The 14,623-nt window shown below is 33.4% G+C and overlaps 1 protein-coding gene and 1 long non-coding RNA gene across 2 annotated transcripts; both read right to left on the bottom strand.

The window, feature by feature from the left end:
* Positions 1–12: 12 nt before the first annotated feature.
* Positions 13–2,480, bottom strand: LOC124631915. The gene is made up of 2 exons (XM_047166550.1): positions 1,674–2,480; positions 13–1,156 (listed from the first exon to the last, which is right to left on the bottom strand). Exons 1-2 carry the CDS (start codon positions 2,187–2,189, stop codon positions 1,013–1,015), a joined length of 660 nt encoding a protein of 219 aa, XP_047022506.1. The 5' UTR covers positions 2,190–2,480; the 3' UTR covers positions 13–1,012.
* Positions 2,481–7,197: 4,717 nt separating this feature from the next.
* LOC124631743 lies at positions 7,198–14,606 on the bottom strand. Its single transcript, XR_006984539.1, has 2 exons — positions 13,952–14,606; positions 7,198–7,635 (listed from the first exon to the last, which is right to left on the bottom strand). It is a non-coding gene; the product is annotated as an uncharacterized LOC124631743 (long non-coding RNA).
* Positions 14,607–14,623: the final 17 nt, after the last annotated feature.

Genomic DNA, 14,623 nt, shown 5'->3' with positions numbered 1-14,623 from the left:
AAATAATACAAACACTCTTCAAAATAGCAAGACCTTTAATATAATGTCAAAATGCAACTTATACTATTTTTGGTAACGAAACCATAGCCTGCATTTAAACGCGGCAACGCCATCTAGTCGCATACGAGACAACATATACCGGGAATCCTGAACATACCGCCCACTAAAAGGAATTTATTCCTTTTTATTACCGCCCACTATGATCGAAAGTACTTAAATAGAGCAATGGACTGTATATGTATAATAGAATTTATCAAACGATCAGTGAACAGTAATAATGATACGACGGTTTGTAATAAATAACTAATGGCTTCAAAACTTACTTACTAATAGTATAATGCATTTACAAAACAATTTACTTGTATCAAAAACTATAAGGTTAACATAACATTAACTGCGTTTTCGAACTAAACATATTTACATAATGGAGAGTAAACATAGCTTTGAAGCTGGACGTTTCATCAAGGTGTCTTTACACCGAAGTGTGACGACGCGCGTGATACCATCCTTTCCAGGATGCACTTGTTCAACTTGACCATACAACCATTTGGCTGGAGATAAGTCATCTTCTTTAATAACACAACATCGCCTTGCTTTTATTCAGGAATTTTAGATGTCCACATATGCCTCTGAAAGAAATGTGTGACTACTCCCTGTTGCGCCTACGTAGAAACCCTTATACCATTCCTTTAGCAGTCGAGCGACAAAACGTTAACAAGACAGAAATCCTGCTGTTGATCAATTTGAAACTGCCACAATGTGAACAGAAGTTCATACAAATAGGCAAATACATCCTTTGTAGCAAGTATATCGTATATCGGTGTTACTCTACAAACAAGTTCTGTCGATTCTCTTCTCTTCTCGGCTGATTTCTTGTCGTGACTGCGCATCGTATACATCTTGACTATGATCTTGACCTACGTTTCGGAATGATATGGATGCTTGGAGTCGTCAATATGCCGCAAGTCTGCCTGGAGGGTGCGTCCTACCATTAAGGTGTCATTCAATGAAACTACATTTGTTCCCTTGAACGATGTATCATAGGCCACCCTTGCTTTAGTAGCCAGCTTATCTTCTCTAACCACAGCATGATGAGGAAGATAAACAGCGTTATTACGATTTCTGGCTGACTCGGCGCTGATTTTCTCCAAGCGTCCTAGAAATGAACATTTTGTTATTACATTAGAATTATGTGATTTCAATCTTACATGCTTTATTGTTGCATGAGAATACTCATCACATGCTTGTTCTTTACTCGTTAGTAGCTTTTTGACTAACGAGGGATCAGACTTAACTTCCCACAACCGATTATCATTTTCATCAACTTGGGCATGCATTGAAACTATCAATTGCTGCTGATGGGAAATGTGATCTCTGTCAACAAACCCTGACACAATCCACCCTAACTGTGTGTCTTGTGCTACTAGGGAACCCTTAGGGCTCCTGATCAAACCTTTCTTCAATATCTGACAGTAAATGTCAGCTCCTAACAAAACATCAATTTTGTTAGGGGTATTAAGGTGGGGATCAGCCAACTGAACATTGTGTATTTCAGACCAATCCTGCATTTCGAAACTGGCGTCAGGCATTACAGAAGTCAGTGAGCGTAATACATGCGCTGATACTTTGATGGTATAAGAAGGTTCGTACAATGATTGTACGTTCATACTTACAGTGTAATTGGAGACAACGCTAACGCCGCTCTGATTACCTCCTATACCTGCTATCTTGGTTTTGCTACCAATCCTCTTTAGACGAAGTAACTGCGCTGCTGCTTCAGTTATAAATGACGCCTGCGATCCTTGATCCAGCAAGGCTCGTAGTACTTGAGTGGACCCATCTTTTGACTCGGCTCTTATAAGAGCTGTGGCTAACAGGACTCGTCCCGGAGCGATACCCTTTAAAAGATGAGTTGCGAGGTTAGTGGTCTGCTGTGGTGTTGGTTCGCTAGAACCAGCATCCGTGCTTGGTATACTATAGTTCCTGAGGTGTAATAAGGTGTGATGTTTGCGCTGGCAGAAACGGCATGTGGTGAGTGATTTACAAACTTTGGTTGTGTGATTCTTTCCTAGACAGTTAAAACACAAACCTAAAGATTGTGCAATATTACGGCGCTGTTCGACTTCCTCCTTGCAGAACTTCTTGCAGTTGAATAATCTGTGAGTTTCGGCACAATGTGGACATGACATCTTTGTAACGTCATTTACTTCTTTGGGGTGAGATGTTGTGTAACTATACAAGACCTTGGGCTTACCAGTAGGCTGAATAAATTCAAGAGCCCGGAAACGAGTCTCCAAAAACTCTTGAAATTGTAACCAAGACGGAAAATCCACGGATGATGATTGGTTGACTTGCAGTTCCCACTGCTTCCTAGATTCTACGTCCAGCTTCAAACTTATAATATAAATTACAATCACATCCCATGTTTTTACATTTATACCGAGATTTGACAATTGATGCAAACAATCATTTGTCACATCAAGAAGTCCCTTTAGGGCACTAGAAGAGTCTACGTTTACCACTTTTTGATTGAACAACCGCTGCAAAATACAATTTGAAATGTACTTTTTATTATTATACCGACTTTCGATCATGTCCCAACATATTTTGTAGTTAGCTTGAGTGACAGGAACATGTCTTATGAGTTGCTCAGCTTCACCAGACAATTGAGTTTTGAGATAATGTAACCGCTGAACATCGTCTAACATGGAATTATTATGAATCAGTGATATAAACAACTCTCTAAACGATGTCCATTCAGTGTACTTCCCACTGAAAATAGGAATTTGAATTTTTGGTAATTTTGTGACAGATGGTCGCGAATTGTCTGATGAACCTTCGCCACTGGACTTACATTTTATGGTATTAAATGTGGACATAGTTTTCTTAAGCTGAACCTGATAACATAAATACGTCTCTGATGTTGCTTCAAAAACATCGCCTTGAAAATAATTCGCTATCTTGCCGCTTCCGTAGTCGCCAACCATAGCTTCATATTTTGATGAGAAGGTGGTAAATAATCGTTCCAACATTTGTTGCCTTGTTTCCACATAATGTTGGTCAATCCTGTCTTTCGGCGACTTCTTAAAGTTGATTAGGCCTTTTTCAATTTGCGTTTTTATATCTTCTAGAATTCTTAGATCTTTGTCCATGTTTGAAGTTGTCAAAGTTCAATGTCAAAAAAGTGCGATGCCAATTTCCAAAGAGTTTATAATCTTTGATCTCAATAATATCTCTCTTTTGCGCACCACGTGACTATTCGGTATCGATGGACCATGTTTAACTTTGATCCTTATACCTTCAGGAATAGATGATAAAATAATACAAACACTCTTCAAAATAGCAAGACCTTTAATATAATGTCAAAATGCAACTTATACTATTTTTGGTAACGAAACCATAGCCTGCATTTAAACGCGGCAACGCCATCTAGTCGCATACGAGACAACATATACCGGGAATCCTGAACAATAGATATAATATTACTAAACAAGATTGCGCACGCTCAAAATATATATTTACGAAAATGAACTCTATTCTAACGCAATAAGGTACTAAATTGGTTGCATAATACACAGAGGCAAATCCGAGCCGAGAGGGATAGTTCGAACGGAGGCTGTTTGTCTCTTTCTAACACCTTGCCAGCATAAAAAAATGTTGTGATCAAAAGTTTTGTCTTCCCAAAAACAATTGAATCACTTATATTTTTATCTTATTTTAACAATTGTAAGTCAACAAATAAATAAAAATCGCATTAATTTATTCGTATTTATTATTAAAACATAAACAACATAAATTTTTATTTTGCTTTTTTTTTATTTTCTAGCGGTAACCCTGAACATTCTTGGCGCGTAATCAGCATTTAAAATTTTGTTTATATTTTTTTGTATTAAATCAATTTAAACTATTAAAATGGTGAAAAAGTGTTGCGTTTCTACTTGCAAAAGTGAATCCTATGGTGTTTGCAATATATCGTTCCACAGGTTAGCTAATAATAACATTTTCGTAAACCAAACAACTAGGGTGCCCATGAATTCTTGTAACGAGTCAAAATATGGGTGATGGATTTTAAAACTGTTGTACTATTGTTATAGCTTCCCAAAAAATGAAGAAAGGCGACATAAATGGCTCAGCAGTCTATAAATGAAGTAGAAATACAAAAAAAACAGTCTTCACTTCGAATCTTCCTGCTTTTATACTGCTAATTTCCGCTAATTATTAAAAGCCTTTATTAGTATCTTAAGGTCACAAACTGCGTAAGTTAAAACTTCAATACTAATCTGTGTTTAATAATCTTAGCAAATTCGGATTTGTCTCACATAGCTTAATCTCATAGTCACCCTATTAGAAAGGGACAGACAGCCTCCGTACTAACTGTTTCACTCGGCTCGTTTTTTGGGTTTATATGCGCAGTCCTGTTTACTAATATTATGTCTATGATGTAGTATAATATATAGTCTGTGTCATTTCAAAACTCAAACATTTTGCTCATAACTAGATTATAAGTTTATTTATTTAAATACGAGAATCGAGATTTCAAAGCTCCAAATGGCTTTAAGCGGTCAAGTGGACTTTAAAAAAAGTTGTACCCATAGCCAACGGCATTCTACTTGTCCTGTGTTTTAGTTTGGTTCCAAAACTGTCGAAAGTAAGTACACAATACGTAACATTTATATTTTAATATACAATACAGTCTTTGTGAACTACGTCTATTATATAACTAAAATATTTATCTTTTATATAGTATCTCGCAACGCACTGCCTTCGTTGAGTCAGCTGGAAGAGCTAGTAAGCTTTTTGGAAAGCAAACCATGTTTGATTATGATGGGCCATGCTCGTACTGCGAATGCGAGCATGCATGCATGATCCGTAAACAACAGCCCTAAACAGTGAAGTAGTGGGTGTATGAAAATATTGGAGCAGTGCACAGTGATTCACGTTCCATACAAAGGCGGCCATAAATACGAAACTCACAAATACTTTCAATTAATTTATTTTACACGTTGAAATATGTTAAGATAAGTGTAAATTATTAAAATTATAACATAACCACATTCATTTTAAAAAAATATCATACTATTTAGGTGTAAATAATGTCTCGCAGTAATTTTGTTTTAGACGATAAACCTAAAACATGTCATACTGCGACTTTTAATGAAAAATCTATATAAATAATGGTTATTTATATTAAAAATAACCATAAAGGAATAAAATAAAACAGCAAAAATACGTGAACAACCTTTTTTGCAAATACACACAAAACACAAAATATACCAGAATACATTCAAGCTCAAAAGTATTTACTATATACAAACAGATAACAAATCTAGAACATATTTTGATAGCACACCTTTTGTTTTTGACAGGTAACTTTCGAAAACCTGTTGGGAAGGGATCTGAATGAAGAAGTTGATGGTTCAACTTTGTCAGACTTCTTAGATACATGTAACTCAATTCGCTCTACATCAATATTTTCAACTACATTCAGCCAATCTGAATATTTCTCAATAAACTTAGACCTACTACGATTTGATTTTGCCCAATAATGAGAAATTCGTTTACATACATTCATAATTTTATTACTTAAAGTCTCTAGTTTGATATTTATGATGTCATCCGAAAGGCACGATGTTTCGGTCAAAGTATTCAGGACATGTTGCATTTTTCATTTGGACTACCCTCTTTAGAGTGCCAAATGTCAAAAATAGTCGTCCTCGAAACAGAACATTTGAAAGCTTTACCTGAAACAACATGAAAGCTGAACTTAAAATATAAAGTTTTTTCAATACTATGGACATGCATACTTTGACACTCCTTTAACCCAAGAAGGGGCAGAAAGATGCAGATGAAACTTATATGGTTTTATAAGAACATTCTCTTTATTCGAAAAACATTTGCCTCAAGTGCAGCACTGAGCAGCAAAAAGTTATAGGTCCAAATGAAATCAAAGTATACCAAACAAATCTACAAAAACGCTACCTTCAATAAAAAAATAAAATAAAATATTAAGCGCATTCAAAAAAATAAAAAAGTAGTTGATAATAGAAGTACATACCTTGGTCTTGGACCTCCATACTATCACTATACGTAAACACTTGACTTGGAATAGTGACACTCAAAAACAAAGTGTTAAGTTTTGATGACTCACACGTTGCGATAATTAGACTCGAGATTCGCTAACTTCCGATGCACAAAAGTGGTCAATAAGTTGACCTTATGACACGGGTATTTAGAGTTTTTGGAAGCTTCTTAACTTGTTAAGCACTTAGTAAGTAGATCTAATGGGGCCATCTAAAGCCAATGACATTTTTCGATTTATGGCCTTAGAGTGAATCACTGTGCAGTGGTGTAAGGTTAGTAAACAATAATCATTTATGAACCTATATAAGCTAGGGTATGATCTCCTAGCTTTCATCAGAATTAAAACGTCAATTCGTATCACAATAACTTCTTGTATTCACTTTTAAAACACAATTTTTAATAACAATCGTAAGAAAACATAGTTTATCAGTGCACGAAGAAAACGCGCACTCTATCTGTCAAAATCTTCATAGGGTTGTCATCACGGTGGCAGCAGTGTTGCCCGTATAAAATAAAAGGATCTAACATTCGGCCTTCCTGACCTTAGTTTGTCCTCAAACTATACCCTTGGGTAATTATAAATAAGTTTGATTCTAGTTGCCCATTCCAAAAGTAGCTTCCTATGGAGAAGAACGGGCAAGAAACTCCATGGTTACTCTTTTTAAAACATAATATGTATAACATTTGGTATGTATTGATACATACGATAATAACATAAAAAAAAGAAATGCTTACAATATTTTACGGCTGACTCTGACTACTCTGAGAAAGTTATACAATGCAAGTTGAACTAGGAATAATAACATGTGCCACCTATTGACCACTAAACAACTTTCCAAGAAGTCGGATTTAACACAATTACTCTAATTTATTCAAACTCAAACTCAATTTTTTTTTTTTATGTAGGCCTATAAAAGCTCTTTCGAAACGTCAAAGTTAGGGGCACGGTTCCAAAGAGTTGGTCTCATGGAGAAGAACCGGCAAGAAACTCCATGGACACTCTTTTTAAAAGAAAATAAAATTAATTACATATTACATACAGTTTTCTATCTAGTCCTGAGAATGTTATACAATACAAATTGAGCTAAAAATGTATTAATAAATTATACAAAATAATTTTAGTGCAATTTTTACTAGCAAAATAATTTATACAATTCAAAGAAAAGATATGTATACTGGGTAATCAAGTTTTCAAACAGATCTGATATTAATATTTTTATATTCTACATTTGTTACCATATCTTTTCATAGCTTCACTGGCCAAGCACTCTCACTTGCCAGTCACTGTACAACTTCAAGCAATGACATCATTTACTACATTGTAAGCTTACAGGCCAAGCACTCTCACTTGCCACCTGCTTCTCTTTACTGATGCAGAGGCCAAGCACTCTCACTTGCCACCTGCCTCTCTTTACTGATGCAGAGGCCAAGCACTCTCACTTGCCACCTGCTTCTCTTTACTGTTGCAGAGGCCAAGCACTCTCACTTGCCACCTGCCTCTCTTTACTGATGCAGAGGCCAAGCACTCTCACTTGCCACCTGCTTTCCAGCCATCTGTAACAAATCGTCAACAATATAATTGCAAAACTCTCACTACGATAAACAATTTCTTCGAATATTTTAATTTCATTTCATTTTGAATCCAAACTGTGACTTGTGTACCATTGCCATTTTAACAAATAGGCAACCATATACTTTCACAAATTCTTACTACAGTAAACAACTTCACGTCTAGTATTTGGACTTGTATACTTTATCAAAACATTCAAGTTTAACAGAGTAAGTTAATCTTACTATCACTGTGACTGCAGCGAGGAATTCACTCCCATTTGGAGCTATCTACGCCTTCCAGTCATGTTAACAAATTGACATCAAGATCCTTCTATCAATTCTCTCGACTTATGTACCTTATCAATACATTCAAATTCAAAGATTACAAGTCAACATCAACATATTGGCATCTATATACTTATATAATTTCCTATTTCAATAACCAACTTGTTTTATGTCTAGTCTCTGGATTTATATTCTTTATAAATACATTCAAATTCAACCATTACAAGTCAACATCAACATATTGGCATCAATATACTTATATCATTTCCTATTTCAATAATCGACATGTTTTATATCCAGTCTCTGGATTTATATTCTTTATAAATACATTCAAATTCAACCATTACAAGTCAACATTAACATATTGGCATCAATATACTTATATCATTTCCTATTTCAATAATCGACATGTTTTATATCCAGTCTCTGGATTCATATTCTTTAAAAATACATTCAAATTCAAGCAGTACAAGTCAAAACCAACATATTGACATCAATATACTTTTATCATTCCCCATTAAATAAACAAGTCTCTATACCCAGTCTCCGGACTTGTGTACCTTATCAATACATTCAAATTCCAGCAATACAAGTCAAAATCAAGAAATCAAAATCATCAAATCATTTATATAGTTCCCCATCAAATAAACAATTCCTTATATCCAGTCTCGGGATTTATCTAGGTACCTTATCAATACATTCAAATTTCAATATTATAAGTCAATATCAACATATCGACGACAAGAATCCTTTATATCCCGTCTCTGGATTTGTGTACCTCATTCAAATTCAAGCAGTACAAGTCAACATCCCCATATTGGCATCAAGATACTTATATCATTTCTCATTTCAATAGAAAACTTCTATTATACAAAGTCTCTGAACTTTTGTTCCTTATTAACACATTCAAATTCATCAATATCATAATTCAAAGTGCAAATCAATATTTACACATTGCTTCTGCTTATATAATTCCTCATTACAGTAAACAACTTCTTTCTATCCAGTACCTGGACTACTGTACATTAACAATACAATATACACTTTCTCAATATCTAGCGTCAAATTTTTATACTTCATCATTACACTTGTATTGATCTTCGATACAATATACACTTTCTCAACATCTAGCGTCAGATGTTTATACTTCATCATTATTAATTTCTTAATATCTGGCCTCAGATTCATAAACTTAATCATAACACATGTATTGATCTTCAATACAACATACAATTGCTTAATATCCTGTCTTAGATTTATATACTTCATCATTATGCTTGTATCGCTCTTCAATACAATATACAATTTATTTTAAGGACTTGGTTTCGAAAAATTGAGAGTTATGAGAAATATACACAGCTTTTTAAGTATGTTTTATAAAAATTGATTAATAATATTATCACGAGTGACTCCTTACACAAAACCGTCCTTACACAATTCCTTCCATATAAAACAGTATTAAATTCAGAATCATAAATGACTTTCGTAATTATCAATATCATCAAACTGGTCAATATACAAATCTCAATTTATTACATCTTCTATCTCTGTCTCCAATATATATGTATACATATTTTATCTTGTTTAGTTTTCATTAATCATCAATATAATCAAATAGCTATTAAACATTCTTTAGTCAGTTTCTCTACCCATCTCTTATTTATATTCGTTATCTCACAACTAGTACCATATATCTTGTCTAATCAATACTCAATTCTTTATTAGCATTCCAGTTGCTTGTTTTTAATAATTTACAACATAATAAAACGAGAAATGTACAAGTAATTAATTTTTTTTTTTGTGTCCATCTCTTATTTGTATTAAAGCAATGCCTATGGTTAACTAAATCAATACATGTCTTCTATTATTATTATTTAATAACACAATCAAATTCAATCAGACCACTACAAGTTACAATTGTTACAACATTACAATTGTTACAACATTACAATGTTTCTGTTAATCCCTTATGGTAGTGGTTAAAAAATATAAATACATAATATCCACTTTCTTCCTCAAGTCGTTTGTTTTCAGCAACAAACAATAGAACCAGCTAAAACAGTACAGAGTGCATACCTTCAAACCTCTCAATTTATCAAAAGTTTATTTATCTAGTCTTGTTTCAATAATTCAACAATATAACCAAACTGAAATAGTATGAATCTTTCAATTTATTTCACATTTCAATACAGAGGCTCATAAGAATTAATAACAGATAATCAAAAAAATCAGAAATCAATTTTCTTCGTCTGGTATTGTTTTATTAATTAACAATTCATTAAAATCACTACACTTCTCAATGCAAGCTTTTCTTTTTAGGTAATACCATTTAATCAAATTATATTATATTTCATTTAATTATTATTCATTTGTTTAGTGGAAAAGCCTTTTGCTCCTTCGGAACTATATCCCTGATGAGGGATACGAAAGCAGAATTGAAGGTGGTGCCGTAGTAACAATTTTAATACAAACAAAGTGACAACAAAGTGCCCCTAGGCCTAGTTTGACATGGTCATGGTTCTTTGTAAATTATTTATGTTGCCTTAAAGTATTGCCTTCTTTAGCTGTGCCCTAACAGGGCCTATAATGGTACTTACTTAGTTTTAAGCCTCTATAACATCAATTGTGACATTATGGAATGCAAATAAATATATACATGAATATAAACATAACCAGATGTCATCATTTTTAAACATAAGTTCCAATAACCACATAAATTGTTCTTTATTTTTATCAGTCAGTTTATTCAATTAATGGTTCAAAACTATTAAATACTAAGCAATGCTCTTTCTTAGTTGTTGACTGTAAAACACTTGTGGTTGTACTTACTGACTTGTTAAGGATTGTTGACACCCCACTGAATTCACTCCTCTGATCCTCCACAATCTTGGTTCCTATTTTATAAGTGGTCAGAATAGACTCACAACATCAATCAAGAAAATCATCATAAACTGTACATGTAATTTTCTGTGAGAGAAGGTCCAACATACAACATGTGCTGAAATTTAGCCTCAGAATAAAATGTCTAACCTCTCAGGAAATTACAAGATTTCCTGTCATAATGACAGTACCTATATTTGTATGTTTAGAATATTTGATGTGAATATTATCATAAGAGAGTATAGAGAGAAGTGTTAACTTGTATTGTTACCATCCATAAAAGTTCAGGTTCAGTTTATCTATATGTTTTACTGAGTGCCCTGGTATGCATTCGACTTTTTAATTGGCTAGGACAAAATACTTATTAATTGCCTAATCATTTATTCTTTAACCGTCTTACATACTTCTTTTTCAGCATAGTATAATGTATTCTGATGGTATGGCTCCTGTGTAGTATCAGACAATAGGGTTGTTTCCTAGTATTCATTTAGTTAAAAATAAATAAATGCACCGAAAGTTCACAAAACTAGAAACACGATAAGCTATATCATATTATTTATAACTGACCATATATTTTTTAATTAATTTATGAAATCTTAATTTAGAGCCTATGACGTCACGCCATTAAAAACGACGAGAAGAGACCGATGACGTCATTCTCTCTGTGACAGATATATCGAAATAACCTCTGAATTAATGTTTTGTTTATTTGCTTCTGTGAAGTTCTGTGTGTTAATTGCATTTAAGTGATACAACTGCTAAAGAATTATGGAGAAAGGATTTATGAAAGCTTATAGTTCCAATCTGCCAAGAGTAGACTCTTCTATGGTCGCTCAATTCTTTGCCAATAACCAAGATTTTTCAGCGGAACGTGGATGAACAGTTTATTTGGAGCACTAATGGTCGTATTTCCAGTCTCGCACAACACAAACCTTGTAGACATTCATTTAATTTAAGTTTTTTGAATAAGCATCAAATCTTTTCGAACGCGGACACAAACATAACCTCAATATAAATAAACACAAACTTTACGTTTCTTTGCACCGTTTCATTTTTCCGCGTCCACAACTCAAAACATTTGAGGTATTTTATTTTTGTGCAAATGTATAAAAATAATTTATATGTATAAAATATTATAGTTTTTGTAGCTATTTTATAAAAATACATTATAAAAATTAAGAAATCCATTAGTTGGTATGTTAGTTTTTTCTCGTTAGATGTGCTTTAAAATGTAAAGGAATGAACAGAGAACGTTGACGTCACAGTCACGTGATCTAGCGTTTTCCGAGCAATATTTTAAGAGAAATAGAAAAAAATGTAATACATAAAAAATAAAAAGATTAGAGACGAAAAATGAAAGAGAGGGTGATCTTAAAATTATTTAGAAGCTATCTAAATAGATTTCCGAAAATTGGAAACAACCCTATTTTATGTCTAACTAATGTTGTTTCGTTCCAACTCAGACCTATCTCTTATTGACGCAATCGCTATATTCATTTATTAAATTAATAATAATAGACTGCTTTCCGTTCAGATTTCAAAGCCGAAATTTGTTTATTTTGTATTTATTTGATTCTAGTATACATATCTTTAAGCACTTCAGGTTATTTTGAATGGTTGAGGAAACCAGATTGATCTCAGCATCAAGTGGTGGATTCCAAATTAAAATGAAATCTTTCAAAAAGAATATGTCTGATCCGGCTACTCAGATTACAGACACTACTGAGTTATATTTTCTTCTGATTAATTGACACTACCGAGTTATATTTATTTATTATGCTTCAGTCTGTAAAATCCTTTAAGTAAATAATAATATTTACTACAATTGCTGCATCTTTACTGTGATGAAACTATCCTTAATGTGTTACAGTCCTATAATGTACCTGTTAGCTGTAATGTCATCCAACATTCAGATAGAATAGGCAGTTTAACTTTTTCTATGTGAAGCAATTTACAGTTAATAATATGGAAAAGATCATTTAACAAGATTACCATTTTTATAATTTTCACTTTAAAATAAAACATGCATCTTTAAAATAATAACAGGCAATGATATTTGCCATTGGAGAGGCCTATGTCCAGCAGTGGACTGCGATAGGCTGATGATGATGAATGATATTTACTTGGAATGAAGTTTTACTTAACAATGATGTTTGTATTGGCAGAACCAACATATTGGTAAAATATACTTACTGTCTGAAACATACTGGCTTGAAGCATTTAGTTTCATATAGTTTATGAATAAAAACCAGTTTAGTGTTTATAGTACTTTAAAGTATTTGATTATCCATTATTAATATCTGTTATCACCGCTTGAGATGTACTTAGAATAGTCAAGAGCTGTGTCCAACGGTTTTTGTTGGTTGTCAATTAACCAATTTATTTTCTACTTCTGTTTGTAAGTGATTATGATTATTTCAATTTTAATTATTGTTTTATTGGCTTTATAACGTGAATATCCTATTGTTATATCCTATTTACTTATTTTTGTAGGTACTTCCTTTGTCTATTTCAGTAATGTATGTAAATAATACATTAACACCAAATTGTTTGGCCATCATCCCCATGAACTATGCAATTAGCTTTACTTGCTTTATTTACTCTTTTCCCATAAATATTGTATGTATTCAATGTGTAGCAAAATTAACACCATACATAATTACTCAGGATAGAAATCTTTATCTCAGGCTATCTGCCATGTTCCCAGCTGGTTTATGGATGTCTAATTAAACATATTGTTATACATTTACCCACCTTAGAAATGCATGCATCAAATGGATCAATAGCAAGCTCTGTTTACATCCATGTAAAACTGCACTTATATTTTGAATTGCACCCATTATGTACAACAAAATATCTATAACCTAGAGAAAACTCAGTACCGAAGCTCTGAAATGTCGGCTCAAATAGTTTTTAGTATATAGAGCTAAATGTTTCTGGTTTTATATTTGTGTGCCAAACAAATTTATATTTGTGTGTACAAGTGGCAAATATGTTTTAAGCACATACCTTTAATAATTGTAATTTTATCCTACATGCATGCACCTGCGTGTGTATGCATGTATACACATGTTTGGGCAATTAAATGATTGTTTTCTATTCCATGGATTAAATTGGAATGCAAAAAAATATATACCTATATTAATACTTATACCTGATTGTCCAATGTCTCGGGTACCTGGTAAAATGTTTCATCACGGTGGAGGTGTCTAATCGCCATCAGGCGTAGTGTGTATCAAGCAGTAATCTACACACAAGAATCTTGTCTGGTCGTCGTCATTATTGGCTCCACAAGTCTTTCGCAGTTATAATCTCATCCGATTGTAGGCATTCAGTTTTACTCTTCAATACCATCAGCGTTCACGAGCGCTGTAGTGGATGAACGTTGATGATAATACTGTTGACCATGTCGCTTTGTTTTCCTTGAGTAGAAAAGTCCTTGATGCATTATTGCGGTTGAGCAATCAGTGCTGTGGTCATCTCGTCTTTGTATAGAAGTGTTTCGCATAGTGTGGCGTGATCATTAATTTCGAGATCATTCGGAGCATTCGCGCCCCATTGGTAACTAGGCGTTTTCTGTTCTTCCCGCTTCTGATATAAGCTAGGGTATGATCTCCTAGCTTTCATCAGAATTAAAACGTCAATTCGTATCACAATAACTTCTTGTATTCACTTTTAAAACACAATTTTTAATAACAATCGTAAGAAAACATAGTTTATCAGTGCACGAAGAAAACGCGCACTCTATCTGTCAAAATCTTCATAGGGTTGTCATCACGGTGGCAGCAGTGTTGCCCGTATAAAATAAAAGGATCTAACACCTATA

The sequence above is a fragment of the Helicoverpa zea genome, chromosome 7 (assembly GCF_022581195.2).
Source record: "Helicoverpa zea isolate HzStark_Cry1AcR chromosome 7, ilHelZeax1.1, whole genome shotgun sequence".
Classification (NCBI taxonomy): Eukaryota; Metazoa; Arthropoda; class Insecta; order Lepidoptera; family Noctuidae; genus Helicoverpa; species Helicoverpa zea.
This window is presented reverse-complemented; position numbering and strand designations above follow the sequence as displayed.

What these genes read in the sequence shown, in the direction of transcription:
- LOC124631915 (XM_047166550.1), bottom strand. Translation starts at nt 2,189, where the DNA reads ATGTCATGTCCACATTGTGCCGAAACTCACAGATTATTCAACTGCAAG. An exon ending in GCGTTGTCTCCAATTACACT is followed by an intron (nt 1,157 to 1,673) that starts GTAAGTATGAAC and finishes GTTCATTTCTAG; the next exon opens with GACGCTTGGAGAAAATCAGC.